Source organism: Neolamprologus brichardi, chromosome 11 (genome assembly GCF_056152115.1).
Source record: "Neolamprologus brichardi isolate AB-2024 chromosome 11, ASM5615211v1, whole genome shotgun sequence".
Lineage (NCBI taxonomy): Eukaryota > Metazoa > Chordata > Actinopteri > Cichliformes > Cichlidae > Neolamprologus > Neolamprologus brichardi.
This window is the reverse complement of record NC_142114.1, coordinates 7,726,250-7,753,985: the sequence shown is the minus strand read 5'-3', so window position 1 is coordinate 7,753,985 and position 27,736 is coordinate 7,726,250. Positions and strand designations below refer to the sequence as shown.

At 40.3% G+C, this 27,736-nt stretch overlaps 3 protein-coding genes across 5 annotated transcripts; 2 read left to right on the top strand and 1 right to left on the bottom strand.

Annotated features, from left to right (window-relative positions):
* Window positions 1-933: 933 nt before the first annotated feature.
* hint3 (histidine triad nucleotide binding protein 3) lies at window positions 934-3,789 on the top strand. The gene is made up of 5 exons (XM_087848050.1): window positions 934-1,105; window positions 1,562-1,679; window positions 1,855-1,924; window positions 2,247-2,373; window positions 2,706-3,789. Exons 1-5 carry the CDS (start codon window positions 965-967, stop codon window positions 2,751-2,753), a joined length of 504 nt encoding a protein of 167 aa, XP_087704176.1. The 5' UTR covers window positions 934-964; the 3' UTR covers window positions 2,754-3,789.
* A 315-nt stretch (window positions 3,790-4,104) lies between these two features.
* On the bottom strand, window positions 4,105-5,687 carry LOC102784359 (actin-binding Rho-activating protein). 3 transcript variants are annotated; one of them, XM_087848052.1, is made up of 3 exons: window positions 5,465-5,687; window positions 5,219-5,295; window positions 4,105-5,114 (listed from the first exon to the last, which is right to left on the bottom strand). In XM_087848052.1, the coding sequence occupies exon 3, from the start codon at window positions 5,104-5,106 to the stop codon at window positions 4,612-4,614; it is 495 nt and encodes a 164-aa protein (XP_087704178.1). In that variant the 5' UTR covers window positions 5,107-5,114; window positions 5,219-5,295; window positions 5,465-5,687; the 3' UTR covers window positions 4,105-4,611. The 3 variants fall into 3 exon arrangements, with proteins under 3 accessions (XP_087704178.1, XP_087704177.1, XP_035765457.1); XM_087848051.1 differs by having other exon boundaries at window positions 5,223-5,295; XM_035909564.2 differs by lacking the exon at window positions 5,219-5,295.
* Window positions 5,688-6,086: 399 nt separating this feature from the next.
* On the top strand, window positions 6,087-17,482 carry trmt11 (tRNA methyltransferase 11). The gene is made up of 13 exons (XM_087848053.1): window positions 6,087-6,168; window positions 6,539-6,604; window positions 6,748-6,821; window positions 6,943-7,024; window positions 7,160-7,252; window positions 7,344-7,478; window positions 7,554-7,710; window positions 7,799-7,879; window positions 8,024-8,188; window positions 8,639-8,711; window positions 8,932-9,066; window positions 14,470-14,590; window positions 17,179-17,482. The coding sequence occupies exons 1-13, from the start codon at window positions 6,091-6,093 to the stop codon at window positions 17,317-17,319; spliced, it is 1,401 nt and encodes a 466-aa protein (XP_087704179.1). The 5' UTR covers window positions 6,087-6,090; the 3' UTR covers window positions 17,320-17,482.
* The last annotated feature ends 10,254 nt before the right edge of the window (window positions 17,483-27,736 follow it).

Below are 27,736 nucleotides of genomic sequence, written 5' to 3'. Positions count from 1 at the left end.
CTATGAGGTGAGGCCTCCATGGATCAGAACGAGTTGTCTAGCAAGTGGATTGAGATCTGGGGGATTTGGGGGGCCAAGTCAACCCTTCAAACTCACTGTTGTGTGTATAATAATATCATGGCATGCTACAGCTCACTATGTGATTTAGTCCAAAAAAACACATTTTTTTCACATTTCTGCCTGACTGCTCAAGAAATCCATCTCATATCACCTTGAACACCTTAAACTACAGTCTTTAGCCTTGCAGCATAGTTTAATGCAGAGGAGGCACACTTGTTTGCAAACACCTAACAACAGACCATAACGTATATGTACCCATTGCATGTGTCACAGGGGAAAGGAACTAAGAAAGACCAACAGTAAGGGAAAACCACGGCTAACCACATGAGTAAATGCAGGGGCGGGTTGGTAGGTGGTTAGTTTTGTTTAAGTTACAAAGTGGAGCAGTTTCACTGCAGCCTTGACTAACAATATAGCATCACTTAACGTCTATCTCAGTTAAGCTTTGTGCTGTTGACTTTAGACCTCGGAGTCTTTAATGCAACACTTCCACTTTAATATTCTCTAGCCTGAGCAAATTAACCCTTAGTTAACCCCTTCTATTTGGATCATATAGTAAGATAACTGACTGGTTTTGTTCTCTGACAGTAAGTGTTGGGTTTATTTTTATTTATTTATTTCTGTGAGACAACCATCCAGAGAGTGCTGAAAATACGACTTATATAAAAAGTTACATATGAGGGCCCTTCTGTATTCATCAGAGAACATCAAAGGTGCGTTTGACACAATTGTTAGTGTGCGACAGATTCGGTCACCAGAGAAATGAGAAAATATGTCGCCCTCTTCTGACAATTCTGTTCCCTGACATCTGCAAAAAGGATCGACGAACGATCGAGCTTGATGCGTTCGATGTTCTCTTGGATCGACGCAGCATGCCTGATTGTTGACAGCTCTATACAGCACAATGGCCGAAATCCAGGATACACAACCTGCTCGGGTTGATATTTCCAAAAGCAGCAGCAATGTGCCAGCCGAAGGATATGATAAGAAATGTATTTTCTGCAGGATTGTAAACAATGAAATGGGCACAGAGCTTCTTCACTGTGTAAGAAAACTGTAATAAATAATTACGAATGCGTTGCTAGCTAGCCTAAGACACTTTAATTGTCAATACCTGCGTTTACAAGTAGTAAAAGCTCTAAAACTAGTCCTTCAGAAACGTTTAATTTCACTGTATACAAGTGTAATTGAGTGGTATTGTAGCTAGTTAGTCCGATAGCTCTAGAGTTATTGATTTACTGTGTTGAAAGGTGTGGCTCACCCCCGACATATACCGAAGGCTGGTTGGTTAAACCGTAGCATCAGTTCATATTAAAAATACAGAGAATAATAAGCACATATTTATACATATACATATACATAAATCAGACTCCAATAAATTACATTATATTCAGTATACTAATTGCATTTGGCACCAATGCTAGAGGCATTCTGTAATGTCGTTCACGTTTAAAGTGTAAATATGTGTGTGTGTGTGTGTTATGTTGTGTTATTACTGCAGGATGAAGAGATCTCATGTTTCAGGGACATCAAACCTGGAGCCCCCCATCACTACCTTGTTGTCCCAACCAAACATGTAGGAAACTGTAAATCCCTCACTAAAGACCACGTACCATTGGGTAAAGTTTAAACTGCATACTTTTTAAGTAACGCTTATGGATTTTCATTTTATATCACCTCAGACAATATTGCTGACATATTACTGACTAATGCTATGGATGGTTGGAAACTATTTTTTAAAAAGTAACTGTAAATGTTTGAAATGGATCATCTTTTTTTATTGTTTATGTCCAGTGAAGCGGATGGTCGACAAAGGGAAGGAAATCCTGGAAAAAAACAACATAACGGACCTCAGTGATGTCAGGTGGGTTTCGTTTTGGTACGTCACAGCTCTCCATGGTAATTTACATTAGTGGGTTATGAATGTATGACCTTCAGACAGTTTTAGTCATTCATCTTTTGTTACCAGACCACCAAATATTCACCGTTTTGCGGTCAGTTTTGTTTTTTAGTTACCAATAGAACAAGCACTTTATCTAGTCAGAATTAAAGTAGATCATTTGTAATGCAGTTTAATTGCTGATGACTAGCATAGCCTTAGTTACAGTTTGCTTTGTTGTTATATCAGATAAAATGAGTTAAAAAAAGAAGAAGTAGTATTTCTAAACCCTTTTCTTTGTCTGCAGATTTGGTTTCCACTGGCCTCCATTCTGTTCTGTCACACACCTCCACCTTCACGTCCTGGCACCTGCCAGTCAAATGGGCTTTATGTCACGTCTCTTCTACAGACTCAACTCCTACTGGTTCATCACAGTAAGCCCCGTACTTCAGTACTACAAGTTACTGTGTAGAAACTTTATTTAAACTTTTTGTGTGGTATTGGAAATTTCAAATGAAAAAATGTAGACCAGTGTCAGTCTCTACCTTGTTCTGTATAAGGACATTGCTGTGTAAACCTGGTTTTAAGTAACTTGATTGCATCAGTGAACTGCCCTCTAGATTTGCATTGTCAACACATTAATATATTCAGTTTGGTAACTCCTAGTGGCATCATCTTAGTTCACCCAGGTGACGTTTTAGGGTCTCACAGAAAGATTGCTGACAGTCTGACTTCTGTTCTGTCTGCCTTTGTTAATGTTTTGCAGGCAGACCAGCTGATTGATCTTCTCAACTCTAAAGGCGAGACAAACTGATCATTTAGATCTTGCCATACGTGACTGACTGCACCGAGGTGACTTGCAGATCAGGCGTCTTGCAGATGTCATACTGGAAACTACTTTGCTGACTGTTTGGCTACAACTAATGACTGTATTTTAAACAGGTGATATACCTGCGTGAGATTTTATATCCTAAGTAGTATGAGACATAAAGCCTTAAAGCCTCTTTTAAAATCCCTAACAAGTGCTGTAAGGAACACTGGAGTTTGGACAAGATAGGTAAATTTATTTAAATCTGCTCTAATAAAATTGTATTGCTTTTAGGGACCAATGAGCAATCAACTTTGAATTCCTATAAAATAGAACAGTGTGTTCATTATCATCCTGTTACAGAAACACTTCAGTACGCTTTGCTTCCTTCTTCCTTCTTAGATTACTGTATAGTGAGCTCAGTTAGACAAACACACTTGGGACACTACTTTTTTTTTGCATTAAAGGTACTAGATTGTTGGCTAAATATAAATACTGACATGAATGTTTGTGATAAGTCCATATTATACCAAGCATATCTCAGCAAATTAATGAAACGTCTTTCTCTCTTTCTTTTAAACTGACTGTAAATTTCCCTTTGACACAGTGCAAGATATTATACAATGTGGGTAAAGGCCAGAGGTAGTGTGCTATTTTCTGTGAGGCATTATGGGCTACTTAGATTGCCCTGTACACACTGACACAGAGACAGCACAGAAGATACAGTGTAAAACCCACTGTATAGTGAGTGTTCTGGGATTTCAGATTTCTCACAGGCCGTTTGATTTCCTGTCTTGCACAGCTGCTTTCGTGCCTTGTATGTCTGCTCTATAACATGAAACTGCAGAAACCCCCTGAAAGTTGGCATTATTGATATCAATCATATATAAACTGATAATCTTGGCTATGTGTTCTTACATCAAGCTTGCATTTTGTGAAAACCACTCAGTAATCCTCTGACGCTGATAGTAATGTTAATTTATTTTGTTCTTCATGACCTCATCAAGCAGTGAAGTACAATGGGGGGGGGGGGGGGGGGGAGGGGGGGGGGGTGTTCAATGTCATGTGGAAAGATGAATGAAAGTATGTGCTGTGAAATGATGTTATACTTTACAATGGTAATTGGAATAAAACCAACAACAACAAAAGGTACTGTACAAAAGGTATGCACTTTAAGAATGGCTTTAATATAGAATAAACAGTATTCTGTTGCTTCTCAGTGCCTTTGTAGTATCTCAGTATGGTTTACATACAGACCCTTTTTCAGTTTCACTCTTAACTCACCTGCAGTAACACTTTAACACACAAGACATTGTTTCTTATGTTTATTATGATACAATTAGGAGACAGTGTTAATCTATTAATGCTGTGTGTTTAAAAAAATATATTCCTGTACTTTCATACTTTCAATAAGAGCTGGTACTCAGTCTATAGTTCCTTATGATGTGGTTCTTATTGCTTTAAAGCTTCACTATTAGTTTCAAAATTTGGAACTGTAGCAATATTGTGTCATTGCAAAGCACACTTAAAATAAATACATGTTGAAGCAGTCAGGCCAAGTCGGGTTAAGTTCATCCTATAGCACCATTATGTCTGTCACAGGCAGCCTCATGTTCTCTTTGGCTTCGGTTCAGTCTCATTAGCGAATCTGATGTCATCTCAACTGCTCACTGCTCCACTTTCACCTCGTCAACCAGCTGCTGGAGGGAAAAAAATGCTCAGGTTTGAACAGTTACCTTTTCTCATTTTGACTGACATTTAGTGGTTTCCCCACGTTCTTTGTCTGCACAAGCTGCCACATCAAGTGCCTGTGTACCTGCGTGTACTGCACGCACAATGAATCAAGGCATCTAAACATTTCTGGTCACTGCAACAAAGTGATAACTACGTGATCATCCTTCCCCTGCCACAGCATCTCCCCTTCGAAGTCAACCAGTCTCTGTTTCCTCGCTCGCAGAAGAATCCCAACCAGTTTATTCGAGATAGTCACATAATGCTCAAACAACTTTCCAAATCTTACAGTAATCACTTTCCCATCGCTGCCCCCCGACTCCCCAATGCTCCTTATGACCTCACACAGCTCCTGAACCTCTCGGCTGATGTGTGTGTGAGCATCCTTCCCACGTTGCTCTGTCAGGGAACCCTGCAGGGGTTTCCCATACTCATCCCCTCCCCTCGAAGGGACCACCGTGCTCGGTCTGGTGTTGTGACTGAAGGGATTGTGCTTCTGGTACTCCTGGTGTTCGCTGGACCATTTCTGCCAGTTTTCCTTCAAGCCTTTCACAGAAACGATGCACGCCGCAGGAGTTTGGGCGTTCTCTTCTGTTTCCACGGTGGCGCTCTGGCTGTTTGTTCCCATGTTTGACTCTGTTCAAGACAAATTTGAATATACAATCATTTCTCAACAGAGAAATACAGCATCTTAATCTTCCCAATGTTACTTTATTGTTTCCAAATTCTTTAAATCTCACCTACTTATTTTTCACACAACTGTTCTTGTGATCCAGCTGTGTGTATGACCACATCAGTTATGACTGGCAGCCCCAACCTTAAATCGTAAATTCAGCTGACAGCTCATTAAAACGAAATTACTTATTTCACACAGTTAATATAATGTTATTATCAAAACAACGAGTCAACATCTAGCTTTGTAAAGTAACCTGGAAGTTTTCAGTCCTTCAGATTCTCGTAGTAAATCTAAATAGTGACACACTGACCTGATCCTCCCTTCACCTGCAGTTACGCTTCATTGCGACCAAAGAGCAAGAATCCTGGTTACACTGTTACTAAGTAATACAACTTAACAACACTGCAGCAGTGCTGACAGAGGCAAGAGTGCGGATGGATGCCTTTTTGTCACCAGACAAAACCACTGTGATGGACATCAACTTCAGCCAGTGACACGGCAGAGACAACCCGGACAGCCAATCAGTAGGAGGGGCGGTCTTACAAGACGGCTCTGATGTAAAGCAGATTACAGACTTTATCCACACATGTATGACCAGAATAGTAAAGCATACCGATGTGTACTGATGACAAAAATTTGCTTACTTGTGACATTAAAAAGACACATACACACAGGTTTATGAAAAAAGTGATAAGGAGTTTTTTTTTAATGTAAATAAAGGTTGCAAAATAACATTAAAAACGAAGTATTCACCTGTGCTTATGTATGATAATGTTAGCATAAAACAGCGGCAGTACAAAACTTAATACGAGTGTATCATAGCTAAATGAAACACAGTACCTAATTTTTCTGCCATTTATAGAAATACAGTCCCCAAGCGGTACTTTGTGTCAGAGCTCGGTTTCAAGCCGGACGTATTTTTAAATTGCGACAACAATGGCTGCCTTCAGTAGTCGATCATGCCTCCAGTATTTATTGCATCTTGCCCAGGATAATCTAGACTTCAGGTTACCGGTAACAAGCATCAGATATTGTCGGTTTCTCTTTGGTTCAGAGTGATTAACTGTTCGTGTAAAAAGCGATAATTTGCAGACTGGAGTCTCCTCTGACTCTCGGTTTGTGTTGGGCTCATTCAAAGTATGAGCCCAACACAAACAAAAAAAGTAACCTTCTTTTGGAGACGAGATGTCTACAATTTGATCACAGCAATACATCAAACTTGAGAAATGGTCTGGCAGATAGAGTATATTGCGTTGTTTTATGGCATTATTTTATGCCTACGTCACATAGAACCAGTTTGTAATCATTTAATTTAATATTTCATATGTGATTCTTCTGTTTTGTGTAACATTAGTATTCTCGCTTTATATGCCGTCTTATGCAGGAAATAAAAGCTTTGCTGGCTCTCAGAGGGAAACCATTTCGTCCCTGTGAAAACTTCAGAGAAAAGGTTTGCATGTTGAGGGGCTTATTCTAATCTAACTCTCTATTCTAATCTAAGACATTGATTATTGGAAGCAGAATGGTGAAGTTTCTCTTTAGTAGATCCCACATTTCCCGGCAGTCACTCCACATCTCTCCTCTTCTCCGTAGTCTCCTTTCTGGTGCCTGGATGGTTTGTCTGAGGAAGATGTCCGCAGCATCATGGCCAGATCTGTGTGTGCAAAGTAAGTGTTTAAGCTTTGCAGTTAGGAATGTGAAAGAGCCACATGATGGAATAACTGTATGCTGCACAGATTCAAGACTGGCTGAGATGTGGCTTTAGTTCATGTTGGGTTGTCCTTCTAGGTCTGCTTTTGAACTGTGGGGCCACGGGCAAACACTCAGTGAACTCAGAACATCCCTTCTGAACTTCCCCTCAGAAAAAATGGTTTGTTGTTTAGAGTTTGTGTCATACTATTCTGTTGGAAAGACAGATTTTTGCAAGTGTATGCACTTTAATTTAAAATGTTTACGTTACACAATAACACATTTCATTTCTGTTTCTGCTCTTCATTCCCTGCAGAGTCCATTCATGCACAAAGACTCCACATACAGGATAAACGTCTACACATTCAACAAAACTTTGCTGTTTGCAGACAGAATCAAAAGGATCGATGTAAGTATTTAGATGTGCGAGTGCATGTAAAAACATATAAATATGCACATAAAATAATAATAATTCTAATAGTAAAATGCAATCTCACCAGGCCTTGGAGTATCTTCCTTTTGAGGGGACAGTAAGCCTTAAGAATCCCCAGCACATCTTCTGCTTATTAGAGGATTATGGCACAGACCCCAACAATATCCCCGAGGATCCCAATTACATCTACTTCGGCAGATGGGTAAGATGCATTTTGCTACTTGTGTACATTAAATGAATGTGGAGCGATCTACAGCTGAACTCTTCCATTTTACAGATAGCAGACGGTCAGCGTGATCTGATTCGCTCCCACAGTGTGAAGAACAGACACTTCATAGGAAACACCAGCATGGACGCTGGCCTCTCATTCATCATGGCCAACCATGCCAGGGTCAAACAGGATGACCTAGTTTTTGACCCATTTGTAGGCACAGGTAAGTTAATCCAGTCGTTGCTTCCCCCCACAGACAGCTATAGACAGCAAAGTAAATACTTTCTTTAATGTGAGTCGATGTGTTTTAGGGAGCCTGCTGGTTGCGTGTTCTCATTTTGGAGCTTATGTATGTGGAACTGACATTGATTACAACACTATTCACGGGAAAGGTAAGCTCTGCTCATTAGAGATTACACCCTGCAGCAGTTGGGGTCTTACAGGTTAAGGATTGCAGTTTTATTTTATGCTGTTTTTCTATTTGAATCAGATCAATCCCCTGTTCAGATTTGCTGACGGTGCCTTTTGTCTTTTAGGTCGGTCAAGCCGTAAAAACCAAAAGTGGCGAGGGCCCGACGAGAACATCAGAGCCAACTTGCGGCAGTACGGGATACAGAAGATGTACGTGGACGTGATGGTGTCTGATGCCTCCAAGCCTGTGTGGAGGGATGCTGCTCTGTTTGATGCTATCGTTACTGACCGTAGGTCCTTTAGTTCACCCTAACCAGACCACAAGGGATTTAACATCTCCTTTCATTAAATATCTCTGTTATTCTTTAGATTTGATTGTTTCTTTGAGCTGTTACAAATAAATAAAAAATGTTCTGAAAATATACAATTATCAGGATTCTGACAGGGAGTGAAAAGCTTTAGCTTTGGTTCAGGCTGTAATTTGAAAATTATGTGCTGCTCATTAGAGTCTATTGAACACATTATTTCTGTCTGTTTCATGGATCATCTTTTTATGTTTTGTGTGGCTCTTCAGCTTACGGACACTCCAAGATTTTTGATGTTTCTTTAGAATTTGAGTAGCAGTACTGCAGCTAGCACGTTCCTCAGCTACATCTATTCTGTCTGTGTTCTTCGTAAACAGGAAGAAAGCTCTTCTTGTTTTATTTTTTTGATACTCACTGTGTGACTTTTCTTGTTAGCTCCATACGGTATCCGGGAAGCCACGAGGAGAACAGGCTCCCACAAGGACATTGCTAAACCCGCTGAAGGCGTGTAAGTTCATCACATATTATAGTTATACCAACATCCATCTATCTATCAATCTATCAATATACATATACATATATATACATATACATATATAAATAACTGGGGAATTAGTCCAATGTTTAGTCCTGAGGAAACTAGTACATGAAACGCCAAATAAAACCACAAAGTTTTGCCATCACTGCTCTGTTCTAAATGTTGTATTTCATTTCAATCTTCTGCACAGTTTTGAAGAGTCTCACGTCCCAGTCTCACAGGCGTACCACCTGAGTGACATCTTCACAGATCTGTTAAACTTCTCCGCCCATCACCTGGTCATGGGAGGGAGGCTCGTCTACTGGCTGCCTGTCTACAGGCCAGAGTGAGTAAACAGACTTGGCATCATCACCTAGTCATAAACATTTTCAGAGTGATGATAAATCTGTTCAGTGTAGGAGGTAACTTACCAGTTATCTTGTCAGTACTTAAATTTGTAGAACTTTGTAATTGTTAGCATTTTGGGGTGGCGTCAGAAAGACATCTGATGCCAAGCTGAAAGCTTCTGCTTTTTCAATGCATTCAAAGCAAATATAATATACAGCAGTGTTTCTGGGTCATTTTCACATATCTTTGCTTCTTTGCATGATAGAGCTTTAACCTGCATTTATGGATGGCACGGCTGACTGTGTTTACACATAATGTTTTTAATGCAGTGTCACCTGAGGGCATCAACAAGCTAATGTTTTTTTTGAAATAGTAATAACTAACTAATAAGCATCATTTTTGCTTCTTGTTTATGCCCTATCCAGTCATGAATATGTCCTTTCAACTTGTTATGTGTATTTGGATTGACATATATACATATCCATACACATGTGCAAACACAAAGTGTATAAATAGTGGGTCACTTCTCGCTATACCTTGTAAAAACCATATTTTTATACCTCTTCGACGTAAACTGAGTCACGCTGACACATTACTACAGTTCAGCAGCTCCTTTACTTTCCCCACAACAAAAAATATTTGTGTTGCAAGTAATACTAATTTTAATACATCATATATCTTACAAATAGCATTTATTTAAATAATGATCATGTGTGGAGCCAATACAGAACCCTGGAGGAAACCACATACAGAGTCCAAGCAGTTACAGGAGTATTCACCCAACTTCACAAAAAACATGTATTAATTAAATGTTTTTTTTACTCAGTGCAATATAACCCTTAATTAATATGTCATGACTGATTGTATCAAATGTTTTTAAAATACCTTGAAGTCCTCCAATTGCATACCGTTTCTAAACAATAGTATCTGTAATCTCTTTGATTGATTCAGTTAATGATGGTGATGTTGATCTGAATCCATATTGACCGTCGGGGAGTAATTTAAATGTATCGAATAATTTGTTGAATCGGTTATTGAACAGTTTTTCTAGAGGCTTGGAGAATTGTGGGAGTTTAGAAACAAGCCTATAATCTTTGAAGTGGTGTCTATCCTCAGTTTTATACAGTGACACAATTGAAACTATTTTCATATTGTGTGGACTTTTAGCGGCTCTCAGATGCTTTTAAAACCTTCAATCTTCATATCAGTATCATTGCAGTCAGTGGATGCTTTGTAATTACACTTATTTACAACATTAGTAATTTCTTTTTCCTTTATTCCCCTTTTCACTGCTGTAAAGAACACTGAGTTAGGATTTCAGGATTCATTGCAATATTCTTGGACTATAACAAGTTATAAGGAAACACCCGGGCTGTGTAAGGTGAGCTGGTGCGTCACTGCCAAGATAAGATGGCAACTGCATGTTTAGTTATTGTTGATTACCAACAACAGTTTTGAATTCGGAATCCAGATTTTAAGCTCAAACCTCATTATCTCAGTTTGTCTTTGCCTTTCTTTAAATAATGATCTGTACAATAGGGGGCAGGCTTACGCTATAAACCAGAAGTGCACAATGCAGGCCTGTTGTAAGCACAACCGACAAGGTTTAAATTTGTTTTTGGCCTAATTAATTACCCAAATAACTAAACAATATGAAGCAAAGAGGGAATACATAGCAGACACTATTACATTTTATAAAAATGACTGATTACTGTCTATAATTAAAACTGGCTTTGTGATTTTTATTAAGGGAAAAGTGAATCCGAGAGACAGACGACAGTGTTTTACTGGATTTGTACACTCACAAAGGACCTTCTACTATCTTAGGGTATTTCCCTTTATTCCGATTCCCATGTCTAACCACCTGTGTGGATTACAGTAATGTTCAGGTGTGCCGAGGCTTTCTTGCCCATACAGCTGGGCCACGGCAAACCACAACTGACAGCAATGTGCACTTTATATGCTGCCTAAGACGGCTCATCAGAGACAAAGTTGTGTATTGTTAAAGGTTCTGTGTGTTTGCAGAAAGCGAAGTGCTGACTCTCAGTGCAGGTGTTCATTTGTGTAGGTATGAACCACAACAAACTAAGGCAGAAACGGACGTTAGGCAAGGAAAAGCGCCACGGGGCTCAAACGCTTTCTGGTCACTCATTAAAAGACCAGGAAGCAGATGGGATAATCACAGATCCAGTCACCGGCTGTTATTGTATCCTTGTGACTGAGAGACATCAGTTTGCAACCCTTTGACTTTTATCCATTTAGCCGCTTTGTGTTTCTGCACGCATCGAAACATATGCACGAATGTGTGTGTGTGTGGTCCCGTGTACGCGCACGTGCACACGTTTGTGTCACCATGTTCACACATTTGTCTTTGCTACTCATCTCATCGGTGCTTGACCCGGTGCCTGTCAGAGCGCCGTGCCAAAATAAACATCTGAGGCCAGGCAAGTCACATGTATGAACTATGTCTCTATGGTGTGCAGGCTGATCCGCGAGTGTGTGTGTTTGTGTTGTTGGATATGTGTGTGTGTGTGTGTGTGTATAAACCCAGACGCAGCCTGTCTCCTGGGTCTAATCTGGGGCTCTACAGGGGAGATATCAGGTTTCCAATACCCCCACATACATGTGTGTGTGTGTATCTGCGGCAGTGGCTGTGATAGAAACAGTGGGGACTGTGTGTGTGTGTCCGTCTGCCTCGTGAAAATGGGGGCTGTGTGCGTGTGATGACAGGGGACACAGAGTCCTGTCAGCAAAAGACAGAGCCTAGACCAGGTCAGACCGCTTAAACTCTCTTCCTTTTCTGCCCTCAAAAAATAAATGAAGAAAAAGTATCGAGACGGATGATGTGTTATCCATCATCAAAGCCATAAAGTGAGCTAATTACAACATAAATAAGGGAAGTAAAGATATGAATCAGCTGCATAGTCAGAAGTAATATTAGATGAATAAATGAGTAGTGGTGACATTTTCAGATTGTAATTTCTTAGTCGAGTTTCAGTTTCCAGAGAAATCGTATAGCAATAATTAAGCTTTTGCATGCTTCTACATTCAGTGTGATGCAACAGTACGGTTGTAATTTTTAGTTAAACTGTTGAACTTAAACAGCAAGTCTTCTCTGTCAGTTACAGTAAAGCAGACACTTGGAAGCGATACCTGTAGTACCCAGAAGCTGCGACCTGTCTGTTGGAAACGTGAACATCAGTCTGTAAACAAGAAAGACTTGCAACTCAGACCTTGGTGATAGATTAAGGGTGCAGCACTGAAACGGGGCAAAATAATGTGTCAGTGCAAACTAGGGCTGCCACGATTAGTCGACTAGTCACGATTACGTCGACTATCAAAATCTTTCTTTCGCTGCTCAGGTTAAACATGATATATAAGTCACTTAGATAACTTAAAAATGTTATTGTTTGGCTTTTCTTTTAGTATTTTATTTGTTCCTGAGGAAATCGGTTAGGCTGAGATTAAAGTTTTAGTTTTTACACAGCTGAATAAACGTCAAGCAGACAACTGATTATCAGAACTGTGAGATGCTCGAGAATATACTCCGGTGTCCCGTTATATTTTAGATAGCAAGGAGTTTATTAAACTTCACCGAAACAATCTGCAAATGTCATTAAAATTTAATAAACTATCATCTTGTCTTTATTTTTAGTTAGCACATACCTTAAACACTTAAAGCTGTAAGCTAATGACAGTTATATAAGAGCAGATGCTGCTGGTGCAATAAGCTGTATGTTTTACGTCCAATGGATGCATGATCTGATTAGTCGACTAATCGCAAAAATAATCGGTGACTAGTCGACTATCAAAATAATCGTTTGTGGCAGCCCTAGTGCAAACCCCATATAGCTCTCATAGGTGTGGTTAGTTTATGGTTGATTTACAGAAGATGTGCTGTTTTCTAAGCACAGGCACGGTCGGTTCATTTCAAAACCAAGCGCAAATAATAAGATATGTTTTTTTTTTCCTGTTACAATTAGTAATAAATTCTGTTTTGCAAACATTAGTAAATAAGTTTGTGTACTTGGTGCAACAGGGTCTGTCACAAAAATCTGAGTTTCCACCATTTAAATCCAATTTTGTCTTTATAAATGCAAACACTACTTTTTCTTCTTCTCTTCTTTTTTTGTTCGTGCTGGTGGAGTGTTAGTAAATCTGGCCCCGGAAGTCTACAGCTATCATTTATATACAGACTGTGTTTGGACTGTCCATTTGTTCGCTCTGTGGTGAGTTATAGTGAGTGAGCCAAATTGTGATACTGTTTAAATCTATTGATTTTTAAAAAAAAAAATTGTTTTGTTTATTTACTAATTTATTACAGTTTCCCATTAGAAATGTGGGAAATCTTAATGTTGATAAGTCTCGAACCAGTTTTACTGTGAATCTTAAATACCTGTCCAGACAAAACAAGAATGTCAAACACACAAAAATGGGCTCGCGTCCATGATGAAAATTAAAAAAAAGGGGAAAAAAGAGCTAGGGCAGGAGATCAAAGCCATCTCATCTTTTCAATCTCAATAATTAAGATTAAGTAATTTAAAGGAAACAAGTCGTTAAATAAAATAGGCTGTTAGTAACATGGTACGTTGTAATTACAATATGTAAGAGAAATAGGGAAAAACAAGAAACTCATCCTTGTCATGATGCAGTTCATTTGTGCGGTAGAAATACTGAGCACCTGATTGGCAGCTCAGAATTGCTGCCTGGCTGCATCACTGCCTAGTCACCACGACAACCAAACATCCCATTACCCCAGAGCCCCAACTGCCGCCATGGCAACAAGGCAAACAGTCATGCACAAATCAGACTGAGTTGCTGGCGAGACGGTAGTTCGGAGAAAGTGCTACTGACACAAATATGCAAACACATACATCAGCTGCAGTTAATACGCCCTAACCCGGCCTGGCCGGCGATGACAGAGCCAGCAGCCAACCCGACAGGTCACATTCACTTTTTCCACCTTCATCTTCGCACAAAATGAGCTACCTTAGCCTCGCCAGCCGTGGTGGCACCGAACCTCTTGAATGTTTCGTGTTTATTTGAGAAACAGAATGAAGCACATACAGAGCAAAGAAAGACATTAGAGCGCGCTGAAAAAAAACCCCAAAGAGCTGGCAAAAGTTAGGTAGTAATCTTGACAGAATTACTGTGTGTCCTGGCAGCCTTTTAATGGCCTCCAGATGAAATCTGTAGCGCATTGTTATCACAAGGGACTTACACTTCCTCTCATTCAGACTTGTAGATGCGTACAATCAAAATTTATTAGAGTCAGATGATGGATATTGGTTTAGCTTTATATCTCTCTCTTTGTTTCCTCCTCATTTAAACTGATCTATAGCATGTGTGTGTGTGTGTGTGTGTGTGTGTGTATCTGTGTGTGTGTGGGGACTCTTTCCAGGTACTGTGAGGAGATGGTTCCTCTTCATCCATGTCTCCAGCTCATCAGCAACTGTGAGCAGACCCTCTCAAGCCACACCTCACGGCGTCTGATCACCATGGAAAAGATCAAAGAACCAGAGGTGTGTCCATGTTGGGTGTTTGTGTAAGAGATGAAACAAAATGAATCGGTTGCCTAATTTACAGAGAAGGAAAATATTTTCCCGTTCCAGTGCGAGGACATGCTGTTTGTCGTCACATGATAGCAAATGCAGTAAATCAGGCTGCGTCGGATGCTGATTAGAAGAATTAAATAGATGGCATTTGTCATTATTTTTCATTCTGTTAGCTGTTTGCTTCAGGTGATGTCATTCATCCAGTTACTGTCCAGATGAAGCCAAGGGATTTTAAAGTGCACATTTTCATCACAGCTAGCTAAATATGTTGTTTTTAGGTTATCTATTGTGGTTGCATCATTACAAATGACCTCATATCTTCACAGCAGACCAAATTTGTGTGCGTGCTGCAGAATTTGTTTATGTGTGTGCATGAAACACACATAAACTGATATAACATCTTTTTCTTCTAGTAAAATGAGAACATGTGTCTGCCTGCTCCTTCACGCGTTTAATGTTTTTTCATGGAGTTTTTTTTTCTTGTCATGAACGCACGCATCATGAGACGGATGTAGTATGTGCGTATGTGTGTTCTTTTATATGTCTCCCGCTGGAAGTGATGGTGTCTCTCTGTCTGTCTCGGGTAAATCCTCACCATCTGGCTGTGATTGGCTCATTTCTTTTATACTGGAACCCTAAAAGGCATAATCACACATTGTATGGAAAACAATCCATCTTTGGATCTGACATCCATTCCGCTTCAAAACCCCAAATTGCTCCCATAAAGCGCCCGGTATGACACGCACACGCCGAGACACGTTGTGTGAGGTTATCTGACTGGTATCTATAGCTCAGGTCTGTAGAGTTTTTTTGTTTTGTTTTGTAGTTTGTTTGTTTTTTAAAATTAGCCTCTGTCTGCACCTATCTGCACGCGCTCATCAGGATTCGCAGCCTGATGTGTGTCAACACTATGCGTGTGTCTGCAGTTTCCTGGTTTTGACAGTGGAGGAGTTGGCCTAATTGTTTTGAAGGTTTCCTGTAAAGCTCCATAAAGAAACCTCACCTCTTCTTATTTATGTGGTGTTAGAAAATTTGTTTGGTTACCAAGACCGCTTGTCATTCACCTCATTTTTACATTCAGTATATGTAACTCTCCACCTGAAAGAGTAAAGAACCACTGTTTTCTTCTGTGCCAATTTTGTAGTCACGTCTTTTTATCCTCATCAATCTGGGGTCATGCTTATGTTGTCAGTCTTTTTACCTTTTAAACCTGAATCTTTTCCTCAGAACGGCAATAAAAAACGTTTCCAGGTTGCTTGGCAGCATCGGCAAGCAAAGAGGGGGTGTCTTTGACAAATTACAGGCCACAGGATTGGAGTCATCATTTCTCAACTCACCTCATTTACCTTAATAGTGGAGGTAAAACTGAGATTCACAACAGCTGATTTTCAGCTGCGTAACAGATAAATGGTCTTGTGTGCTTGTGAAGCACTACTGGAGGGATCAGCCATTTTTCCCAATCCTATTCCCTCAGTTGGTGTTTTGATGATGGTGGTGGAGAGTTGTGTCCTACGGGTGTTGAGTTGGGTTGAGATTTGGTGGCTGCAAAGGCCACAGCATATGATACACATTATTTTCATACTTAAACCACATTCAGTGCTCCCTCTCTATTGCTGCATGGATGGGGACATTCTCATCAAGGGAGAGACCACTGCAATCAGAACGGAAATGTTTCATTTATGTGATAAAGACGATCACTCAAAACAAACTTGGGATGATTGATGTCACGGTAGCGCAACAGAACCCCTCATTTTCAGAGTTGAGCAGCATTTCGGGGCTGTTTATGATACTCATGCACTTCTCAGCAGTATGGTTAAGGATGCCTCACAGGCTGTCAGCACTTTTTCCACATGCAGCTTCTTTTCTTCTGACAATAATATCTAATGTCATTAATGCACAAGCATCACAAAGCCAAAATTTGTTACCCACTATGTACTTTTTCCTGTAGATCTAAAGCCACATACCACTTTAGTCACTGTTCCTGTTAAAACACTGCCCACCTGAGAAGCCTTTGAGACTGGCACGCTTGCCATCTGCACCTTAGAAAAATCCAATTTTCCAGAAGCATTTAAGTCTTTCCCTTCTCCCATCCATATAAAACCTGGAACACCTGCTCAGCATTATTATACGTGCCACGAGGCGTCTTTTGTGTTGAGTTTTCCACATCTCCTTAGGTTTTTCCTTTATTTCATCACCTGTGTGTGTATTATTAATACACGCATAACCCGTCCTATTCTATAAACATGCCAGACATGTGCACACCTTGTGAAAGAGTACTGTGTTGATTTGTAGGAGGAATTTAGCAAAGCAAAAATAAAAGCTGCCTTTTATTCAGGTGTTTCTGATTTTGTTCATTTATTTATTTACTTCATTTCTTTGTTTTCAAGATGTAATATATGTTATTCATAATGAAAACTTTATTAGCAAGACTTCATGTTGGTTGGAGCAGCAAGAATATTTTAGTAAACTGAATAATTTGTTTTAATATCTGTGGGAAACTTGTAGATTTTTAAGTTAAGCAGGTTCAACACAGTAACCTCTGCGTCTCTTTCCAGGAATTTGATAGCCTGGCCCATCTGTCAGATCCCCGCTTCAGCGCCTACCAGGGTCACAATGCCTTCAGAGAGAAGTACTTCAGTGGACTTAACAAAAAGTCCACCAAGGAGAACAACAAATCTGACGTTAGCGGGGACTGAACGCATCAGTGGGATGAAGATCCCCAAATTTCCTCAGTGTCTTATTAAAAAAGATGAAACTTTTTAATCAGCGCATTGTTGTCAGTGCTCTCAAAAGAAAAACAAGTTGTCCCATTTTTTAAAAATCTATTTGTTTTTTATTTCTTTGCAAATAAACCAAAAATGTGCGTGTTCTTTCTGAGTGGTACTTTTGAGAGTCTGAAATTAGGTAAGAGAAAGGGAAATGAAGTGCATCTCTATAACAAATATTTTCTAATGTAACATTTATAATTTAGCTGTTAATTGTAAAATGTGGTAATTAAGAATTGACCAGACTCCCCAAAACATGGATCCATGCTTTCATAATGCAGGTTGTGCGTAGTTCATAATGTGGAACGTTCTACCTGGAAGACACCAGTATCTATGTATGTATGTCACATGCTCAGATACTAAAAACCCAAATATAAGATTGCTGATGTCATTGTCATAACACAGCTCTGCCATAACCACATTCCAAAAGTGTTTTCACACTGTTACCTAGCAACTGGTCTTTATGTGTAAAATTGATAAGTCTATATTTTCCATATTTACTATAATTTTACCCCCATGATGCCAGTGCACCTTATACAGATGAGGTCAAAATGATTACCCGCCCTATAAAATTGAAATTTTCTGTCAAAATTTTTATCAAAAAAGTGTTTTTTTTAGCGTAGCATTCCTAAACATACTGATTTTCCCAATAAAAGATAAATTATTCCAGAGAATAATTCAGAACAAAAAAAAAAAAGACCAGGATCAACATTATTAGCCCCCTGAGAAACTGACCATTTCACTGAGCCATAGTACAACCCACAGCTGTGTCTAAGAATCCAAAAATAAACTGGGATGTTTGGAAAACCTGTCTTAAAAATGACTTGCTCTGTTGAACAGCGCTTTGGAAATCCTTAAAAAAAAGATTGAAATTTCACAGGGGTGCTAATAATTCTGTCCTCATCTTTACATTAGCTCCGTCAGTTTAACCGACTTTAACTCTGTCATAGAGCCCACATATTGAACAAAACAGAATGGACATTTATATCCACGGTTCTGCTTTGGCTCAGAGTAAGGGAGCATGTTTAGGTGGCCTCCCTGTGCAGGCAAGAGTCCAAATCACAGGGCGTCCCCACTTCTCCACCACTACAGTTAGTCAGCAGCTTTTGTTGTTTCCTGACCACAGTTTACATGCAGCCTGGCTCATTATTCATCTCCTGAGAGCGACGTAGCAGGCCCTCATGTGCATTACCCCTTTGCTCTGTTTATCAGTTGGGCCTCTGCCTTTCCACCACACTTCCCCTTCGCCCTGCTTCACAGGGAGAGTTCCTGGCACCATCACATGATACCCGGCTCACCATCGTTTGCGGTGCGTGTTGTTTACAGTTCCCACAGCGGCCTTTTGTTGTCCATCATCATCAAGCGAAATCAAATTATTCCACAAGACAGAGACCCCGGCTTTCCTTACTTTTCACTTCTGCCCTCTCGCTCTTGGTATTTTCCTTCCCATATTCACCACAACAGAAGAACACTGTTAGTTGGAGATGGTAGTTTTAATGCACATGCTGTCTATTACTGTGTGTGTGTGTGCTTCCATAATACAGTGATAAAACAAGTTCTCAGGAGCCCTCAGACTCCAGTGATGCAGACTATAATTAGGGAGAGAGAGGGAGGGTATGTAGGGGGGGGTTCCTCTCTACACACCACGTAATGCTGTCCAGACGCTGAGGAAATTCTGTTTGTGCCCATGTTTATACATGTGTGTACTTGCGAGATCTGGTTTTGTTTTATGTTGGATGCTAGCTGCAGCAGAGCAGTTTCCTGATGTCGGTCTGTGATAATAAAATGATTCGAGACCTAACTTGTAAATATAATCATACTCCAAACACTGGTTGGATTGATAATTACAGAGTACCTGCTTCTTTACTTTCTCCTTTTGTAGTGATATACATATTATTTGATGAAGCAATGGTTCTCTTCCTGCTCCATTCATCTCTTTATACTAAATCTTTTATCCCTCCCTTTTGACCTGTAGCAGTTCTTCTCTTCAGCTCCTCATTTGGTCACCTCTGCCCCTTTCCTCCTCTCTTTTGTTTCTTAGAGGGGAACCCCCTGAAGGAGTGGAGGTCCACTGTTTTGGAACAATGACTCCTGATTAAACTCCCTTCAGTCTGAAAGTGACCTTCAGCCTGCTGAATCAGTGACAACAAACGGCACACTTAGGACACTTGCATGCAATTGATGACTTAAATCTAATTATTAGCATCAGAACAAACTGACTCCCAGGTTCTCCACACAAAAACAATTTAGAAAGCAAAATTTGAATCCAAAGGAGAAGGTGAATGCAACTGGAACTGAACAAAAAAGTTATTTGACTCATTATTGCTATCACTATTATTATTGGGATTTTTTTTGTATGCATGGCAATAATGTCATTGATTGTGGAATTAAAATCTGATGCCTTTACAGCCCCTAAGTGGGACACAGTAAAAATGAGACATTTCAGTCAAACTCTGGGCCACAGCAAGATGACTACATGAAATGTAGTCTATTCGTGACCCAATAAAATACACTCGTTTCTAGCTAGTTGTCTGTCTAAAAAATATGAATTAACCCATTAACAAAATGTTTTGTTGTACAAAACAATCTATGTAAGAGCCCACATTTTCGCTCGCATTCATGGTTGTGCGGGTGCTGTATGTGTTAATTACCATGTAGGTTGCTTTCTGATAGGAATTTGCTGACATTTGTGAGTCCTTGTGTTGATGCTATCAAAATGATTCCTTATATTTAGACAATTATTTTATTCTCTCACTGGTAAATCCAAAAACTGCAACGAAAACGTAGTCAGAAATGCACAGGAGGAATCAATGGTACTAAACAGACCGGTCCGCAACATGATAGATTTGATTTGATTTGATTTTGATATACCTTTATTAGTCCCACAAGGGGATAGTTAGAATTATAGAGAAATGCACGTCAGGTAACACTGTAAGTTGCAGTATAAGGTTTCAGAGGGGTTTGCAGTTAAGGACTGGTAGCTCCAGCATAGATTTCCTGCTGAAGCAGGAAGTGTCCAGCACATAACAATGACATTTCCTTTTTACCCATTTTTTTTATCCACTGCCAAACGCTTTCTAAAATGTTAAAAAGAGACATCTAAAGTGTGGCTGGAGGGCTTAATTTTGTTAGCTTTGTTCTTTTCACTTTGTTCCCTCGTTGTTTCAACATCTTCTCATTCCTCTAATCCCTGGTCAGAGGTCACAGTATTGTCTCATGATGTCCTCATCAGATCTGACTTGAAGATGTGCCACGCATTTGTTTGCTAGTGACAGATAGCAAGTGATTATACACCTACTGACCCATGACACGAGCTAACACGTTGGCCTTTTTTCACAGAAATGTGTGGAGCACCTGATGCATGAGGGCTTCAGTATGTAGTATGTTAATCCCGTGTGGGTGTGTGCGCTTCAGAAAGGGTGATGAATGTGTGAAGGCGAGAAACTTCATAGTGCACAGCTGGTGTACAGGATTGCACAAGCTAACACACATACACACACACACACACACTAACATATGTGCTGCAGGTGCTGTGCACCTGTGCATAGCCAGGGGAGTTTGAACACCTGCAAGTCCTCCACCCTTTCTCGCCTTGCATCACCCACCCTCAGGTCAACTTGGTGCCCTCATCCACCCCGTGAAACCAGGCTTTGCTCTTGTAAGTAATGATCAAGGTAAGGTGAGAACTGTCATCTTAATGTCTGGGAGGAGAAGCACAGCAGAGGAAGAGCCATTATAGTGCTACAAATCACCACCAGTCCCATCTCACACAGCTGTGTGAAACTCAAACCACGCTCAGAAAAAAAGCACACAGAAAAAAAACAGAGGAAAGAGGGCGGGAGGATAACATCGTGTGATTAAAGATACGCCATTATTTTGCAATCAGCGATACAGCACATCCTGTGTATTTTCCTTCTCACACTGACTGAACATGGTGCCACTAGATGACAGCCTTGAGCAGAGAAAGTGAAAACGATGGCCACAGTTCCTGTGTGTTGTACATGTACTGTACTCTAGAATGCAAACTAATTCTGTACAATCAATGGTCTGCAGCTTGTAAACAAGCAGTTCAGAGGCGTTTGAAGTGATAGAGCTGTGGCTGAGAAAGTGCAGAGCAGCTCTGAACACATAACATCCTCTTTAAGACAATCGCATGGAAGTGATGAGGGTTGTCGACCCAGGAAATAAAGGGGGTGACTGAACGTCTTGTCACACAACTTCCTCGTCCTTCTTTCACCTTTCCAGAGTTCACTGTCAGCAACCACATCCGACTGTGATATCACAATCATCTGTGGTTCTATCACACATTAAAGCTCACTGAAGCTATACTCCTAAAACTCATGCTTAACTTAGAAAAACCAACAGAAATTCCAGTTTGTGGTTTGGGTAACCCCTTGTTTTCCTACATGTGAGCCTCTAAGTTCTTAAGAGGACTTCACACATGTATGGTTGTTTTTGCAAAATGACTTGTTTTTCTTTGTGTGCACTTTTACAGTGGTCTGAAAAAGTGTTTGCCCAGATTGGGATTTCCTATTTTTTGTATGTTTGTCATACTTAAATGTGTCAGATCAAACCAATGTACTTATTAGACAAAGATGAACTAAAGATAACAAACGTGTGAAAAAGTGAATGCCACCTTAACCTAATAACTGGTTGGGCCACGCTCAGCAGCAACAACTCCAATCAAGCATTTGGTGTAACTGGTAATGACTCTTTTACAGCACTGTGGAGGAATTTCGGCTCACTCATCTTTGTGGAATTGTTGTAATTCAGCCACGTTCTCAAGCACAAACCTCCTTTTTAAGGTCATGACTTTGACTAGGTCACTCCAAAGTCTTCATTTTGTTTTTCCTTAAGCCATTCAGAGGTGGACTTGACTTACTGGTGTGTTTTGGATCATTGTTCTGCTGCAGAAACCAAGTGCACTTCAGCTTGAGGTCATGAACAGGTGGTCGGACATTCTCCTTCAGGATGTTTTGGTAGTTGGCAGAATTCATGGTTCCATTTACCACAGCAAGTCTTCCAGGTTCTGAGGCAGCAAAACAGCCCCAAGACCATCACACTACCACCACCATATTTTACTGATGGTACGATGTTCCTTTTCTGAAATGCTGTCATTTTTATGCCAGATGTAAATACTGTGTGTGTCATTTCACACAGTATTTTCCCAAAAGTCTTCAAGATGTTTTCTGGCAAAACTGAGGCGAACCTTTATGAACCTTTTACTAAGCAGTGGTTTTCATCTTGGAACTCTGCCATGCAGGCCGTTTTTTGCCCCGTCTCTTTCTAATGGTGGACTCACGAACACTGACTTTAACTGAGGCAAGTGACGCCTGCAGTTCTTTGGCTGTTTTTCTGGGGTCTTTTGTGACCTCTTGGATGAGTCATTGCTGCACTCTTAAGAAAATTTAGATCGACTGGCCACTCCTGGTAAGGTTCACCACTGTTCCATGTTTTCGACATTTGTGGATAATGGCTCTCACTGTGGTTCGCTGGAATCTTACAGTTTTAGAAAGGGCTTTATAACCTTTTCCAAAATGAGAGATCTCAGTTGCTTTGTTTCTCATTTGTTCCTGAATTTCCTTGGATCCCTGTGTGATGTCTGGCTTTTCGGGATCTTTTGGTTTACTCCACGTTGTCAGGCAGATCCTATTTAGGTGATATCTGGATTGAAAACAGGTGTGGCAGTAATCAGGCCTAGGTGTGGGCAGATAAACTCAGGTTTCTTAAGATGTGTTATACCACAGTCAGTGTAGTGTTAAAAAATGCAAACTTCCTATACAAAAAATATGAAATCAGAAAGGCAGCAAACGTTTTTTTATACCGCTAAATGTGTTTGTGGAGGGCATCACACTTATTACCACCAAAAATGAGAAGGGAGGGGAAAAAACATGTTTGTACCAAAAAGCAGCAGGGAGCAAAGGGCGCTACAGACAAACAGGCAGTGGTTATGTGTGTGTTCTTGTATTTGTCAGTGCTGTTCTTCATTAATGACAAGTAACCACTCAATGGCTCCCTAACGCCCTTTTTTAATGACTCTTAACAGCCAAGTGGGTACTCACACACACACACACACACACACACACACACACACACACACACACGCACACGCACACACATGCAGCCAAGATGGCAAACAGGGTGGCTGTGACACATTTCCTCTTCTACTCTTGCAAGGATTATAAAGCCATAATGTTGCGAAGCAAGCCTAATATAAGACACCAGTGAGGATGTATCATGAGAGCATTTTTATATCCATTCATACAATTTCCATTGATAACTAGAGATTCTCTGAGCCAAAACCAGCATGTACCAAGGCTCAACGCATGGAAACAACCTGGACAGGAGACTAATCTGCCGTAAAATAAATACAAGCACACACCCACTCACTGACATTCCCACTAACGAGCAAATTTGCGTCTTCAGCCTCAGCAGACCTGCATGTATTAGCAAAGTGAGAGGAAATGGACTGGCCAGAGGAAATATGCGCAAACGCAGCGATAATTCCACGGAGAGGAAATATTAACGTTTTCTGCTTCATGTGATTTGCAGGTGTTTTAAAATCTGCGTTTTAAAATGCACTCTGTGACTCCTGCTAGAACACCTCTAATTGCACTTTTAACTGCTGCATTTTCAGACTTTATCAACCACACGCTGATTAGGAAAAAGACCCAGTACATGCCCATTCCTCCATGTTGTTCCTTAAGGTCCCTTCTTTATCTCTCTTCCACCTCCAGCCTACTTTGCACGGTCCCTGCATCCCCCACATCATCCCTCTCCCTTAGAAATTACATCTTTCAGGATGAGCTGCTCTGCCTCTCAGCAGTGAAGTGCTGTCTAAGCAGGGCTTGAATTTCAACGATGCACCTCAGTGCCTCTTGGGAGGGTCTGATTGAGGTGTAGGGGTACTCTGTGTATGTGTGTGTCTATGCTTGTGTATACCGGCAGGTTGTGTGTCTGAGAGCATCCCTTGCTGCGTATACACTTTGCCGAAGTCACTGACAGCTCTCATGGCTGTTTAGCTGAGCGGAATTTGTTATCCATGGGGGTGTGCGTTAGTCGAGGCCAGGATACAGGCATGACGCTCAGATGTTTTCTCCTTTGGGGCTATCACACCCGTATGCCTGCTGGGTACATTCATGAGGTGCCTCCTCCACACTCACACCTGTCCTTTCAGCACAGGTGAGCTATCTGAGCTTAATTACGTGCCTGCTGGTCTGGCTGTGTGTCTATGTGAGTCAGTGAATGTATGTTTGTGTGTCTGTTTTGTTTTGTCTTTGTCTGGCTGCACTTTCTGTCACTCTGCTTTTGTTCTCTTAAACTGCTGGAGCAATAAACCGGAGCCACATGGCAATATTTATTAATTCACACAAAAAATAAAGTGTCTAAAGATGTGGAGCATCTTTAATAAGTCAGGCCAAAGTAAAGATGAGGAACAGAACAGCATCCCCTAGAATCTAAGCACCAATTTTCATGGAAGACATCCAGTGGATGCATAAGAGAAACTTTCACCTGCAAGTCCCAGGATGGAGGGAATATGGGGGCAGGGAGGATCTGGGTTTTGATGAATTTAAGAGCAGAAAACAGCCAATACCTGTCTCAGAGAACATGGGCAGAAAGATCATAGATCGTGTTTTAATTGTAAATGGTGGCATTTTAAAAATGTGGGAAAGTAGCATGACAGAAAAGCAGAAAAGCAGCAAATATATATAAAAAATCACTAACAGAGGAATGAAGGAAGAACATGAGGAACTCGATCTTTGCTCATCTGTCACCAAAGGTCACAGCTATATATTTTGTTCATAGAAATAAGAAATGTACTTCAAAATTACATTACCAGATATCAGACTATTTCATCTAAATGCCAAATGTAAGTGCATTGGGAAATGCTTCCAGGGGTTACTGGAAATTATTCACAAAGTTAATCATATTTTTATTGTATTAAACAAATAAATGCTACAAATTTATAGATGAAGCCACAACCAATACCTGACTGTACTTATATAATACTTGTCCTTATTTTCAGTGCAAACAACTTAATTGGAGATAATTTATGTGAAATTCAGGAACAAGACCATACCTCACACACTCCCCTTCTGGTTTCCTTTGTCTATATATACCATCCTGTGCTCCAAGCTGTTTGCTCTCATTTTCGTACCCTTGTCCTTTTTCAGTTCATTCACCTCTCATTAGTACATGGGGATCTGCCTGGCCTAGGAGCTGCTGCCGGTCCTCACTGAGGCCTTCCCCAAACCGCAGCCTCAATTCATGCTTACTCCGTTTGTCATTAACTAATAGAAATGCTGTTAAATCAATATGGGGACGTGGCCTCAGCTGTTGATTGTCTTCTTTTGTTGCTATCACCTTTTTGATCTTACAAAAAGTACACATGAAAGCAGTTGGGTGAAGCGCTTCTCCCGCGTCATTTTCCCTTTAGCTGTGCTGTAGGGCCAAAACCTCCTTGCCAGTATACGGACAGTGTGGAACTCAAACCAAACAAACCTGGTAGATTTGACTTAGTGCTTGCTCTTGTTGTTACAGCTTTTCAGCTTGGCGCAGGGCTGTACCCAACACGGACTCTCATCCGTGTAGCGTTGAGAGCTGCCCGCAGCTGTAACTACTTTATTATATTTTGCAATACGGCAAGAAAAACTTCAATAGTCTGAAAGATATATCTTTGTTGCTAAACCCAAACATGATAAATAAAAATCTCAAGGCATCTCAAGCCTTAATTGACTGTAAAAAGAAATTTAAAGGGACTGATACAACTTGGTCTGTCGGGCATAATGCTGGAGGTTTAAATAGCTGATACTGAATTAAATGTTATGGGCGGATTAACATAAGCACACCGCGTTCTCCAGCAAACCACAAGAAATGCTGTTTATTTTTCTTCCTTTCTTATGATTTTTAAACAATGTTGCTATGCTACTTTGTCTTGCTGTAACACCATAAACAATTTGCAGACCGCACAAGACCCTGCTGGTGGCTGAGGGCTTACTTGTTTGGTTGCCAGGTTGCTGGGATATCCAGTACATATAAAATACAGTCATATAAAAAGATTTTGTTGTTTTTGCCCTTCGATATTCCCATAATTCTTTTCCTACACACTGACTGGAGTGATGTCGAGGCCAAAGAACTACAGGAAAACTTGAAAGAGCGCATTAAAAAGACGCCCTTGATGTTGAATGTTGGGTGCATATTACAATCTACATATAGTGTATATACAGTATGAGGGCGGGGGGGAAGTTGGTTTAATTTGTTTACCTGGTGTGTTTGGATATTGTATGATGGAAAGTTTGTTGTTGTTGTTTTATTTCATTCTTGCTTAGCTTTTGTTGAATATTTTGAGGTTATATGAATCCAAATAAATAAGAAGTGTGTTTGTGTAAGCTTCTGCGTGTGCATGCGGGTCCATGTTAGTTTGTGTAGCAGCCCGAATACCCACAACAGCGTTCGCACGCCTGTGTAACTTTACACTTTATATCATGGGGGCTTTCCAGAACATCTTTGTATTTGCTTGTACATACTTCCTCCAGTTTGCACACACTGGAATCTACACTGTGCACTACCTCCCACCTGCTAGACCTGTGCAATGATTCAGCAACCACGGAAAGCTCAAACTTACTACCCCTTTTTAAGCTATTTCAAGTTTAAGATTAAATTGTGTGTTCCTTTAATCGGTAATTGTTATTTGTTACTGAGGGTCATGTGCTCATATGCAATCATTTCTATAACAAAAATCATTTTATCTGCTTGCACACTGTTACATTTGTGTAAATCCTTGAAAAAAGAAGAAGCTGTTAATATCTGCAAACTGTAACATAGACTAAGCTTTAGTTATTGTAGTGTTTTGTAGTTTTTCTGCATACCTTTAGCACCATACACTAAAAATTGCTGCTGGTTCCTTTGAATAAAGCCAGATGGCTGGGGGATTTTGGCAACCCAGCAGAGCTCTGAGAGAGACATCACAAAGATTTTCTCCAAAACTAGTGATGTTTGTTTACTTACTTATGATAGGTACCCAAAAAAAGGAATTCTCCATTTGGGGGTTGTGAATTAGTGTCTGCTAAATAAAGATATTAACTAGCCTGTGTAGTAACAAATTAAATCTCTTTGTCAACTCTTAAATTGGACCACCAACGAGCTCCCCACTTTCTCATACCATGCCATAAACACAAGATCTCGCAATGCAAACAACAACTGGAGGTGGTCGCACTTTGCCACCCATTCTGGTAATGCAGTAAGCAAATGACCAACTTGGCTTTTAGATGCTCGGTTTAGTTGTTTTGAATAAACAGAAACTGAAACGGGTCTATGGGCCATCTCGGGTAATTCCTTGGTAAATGGT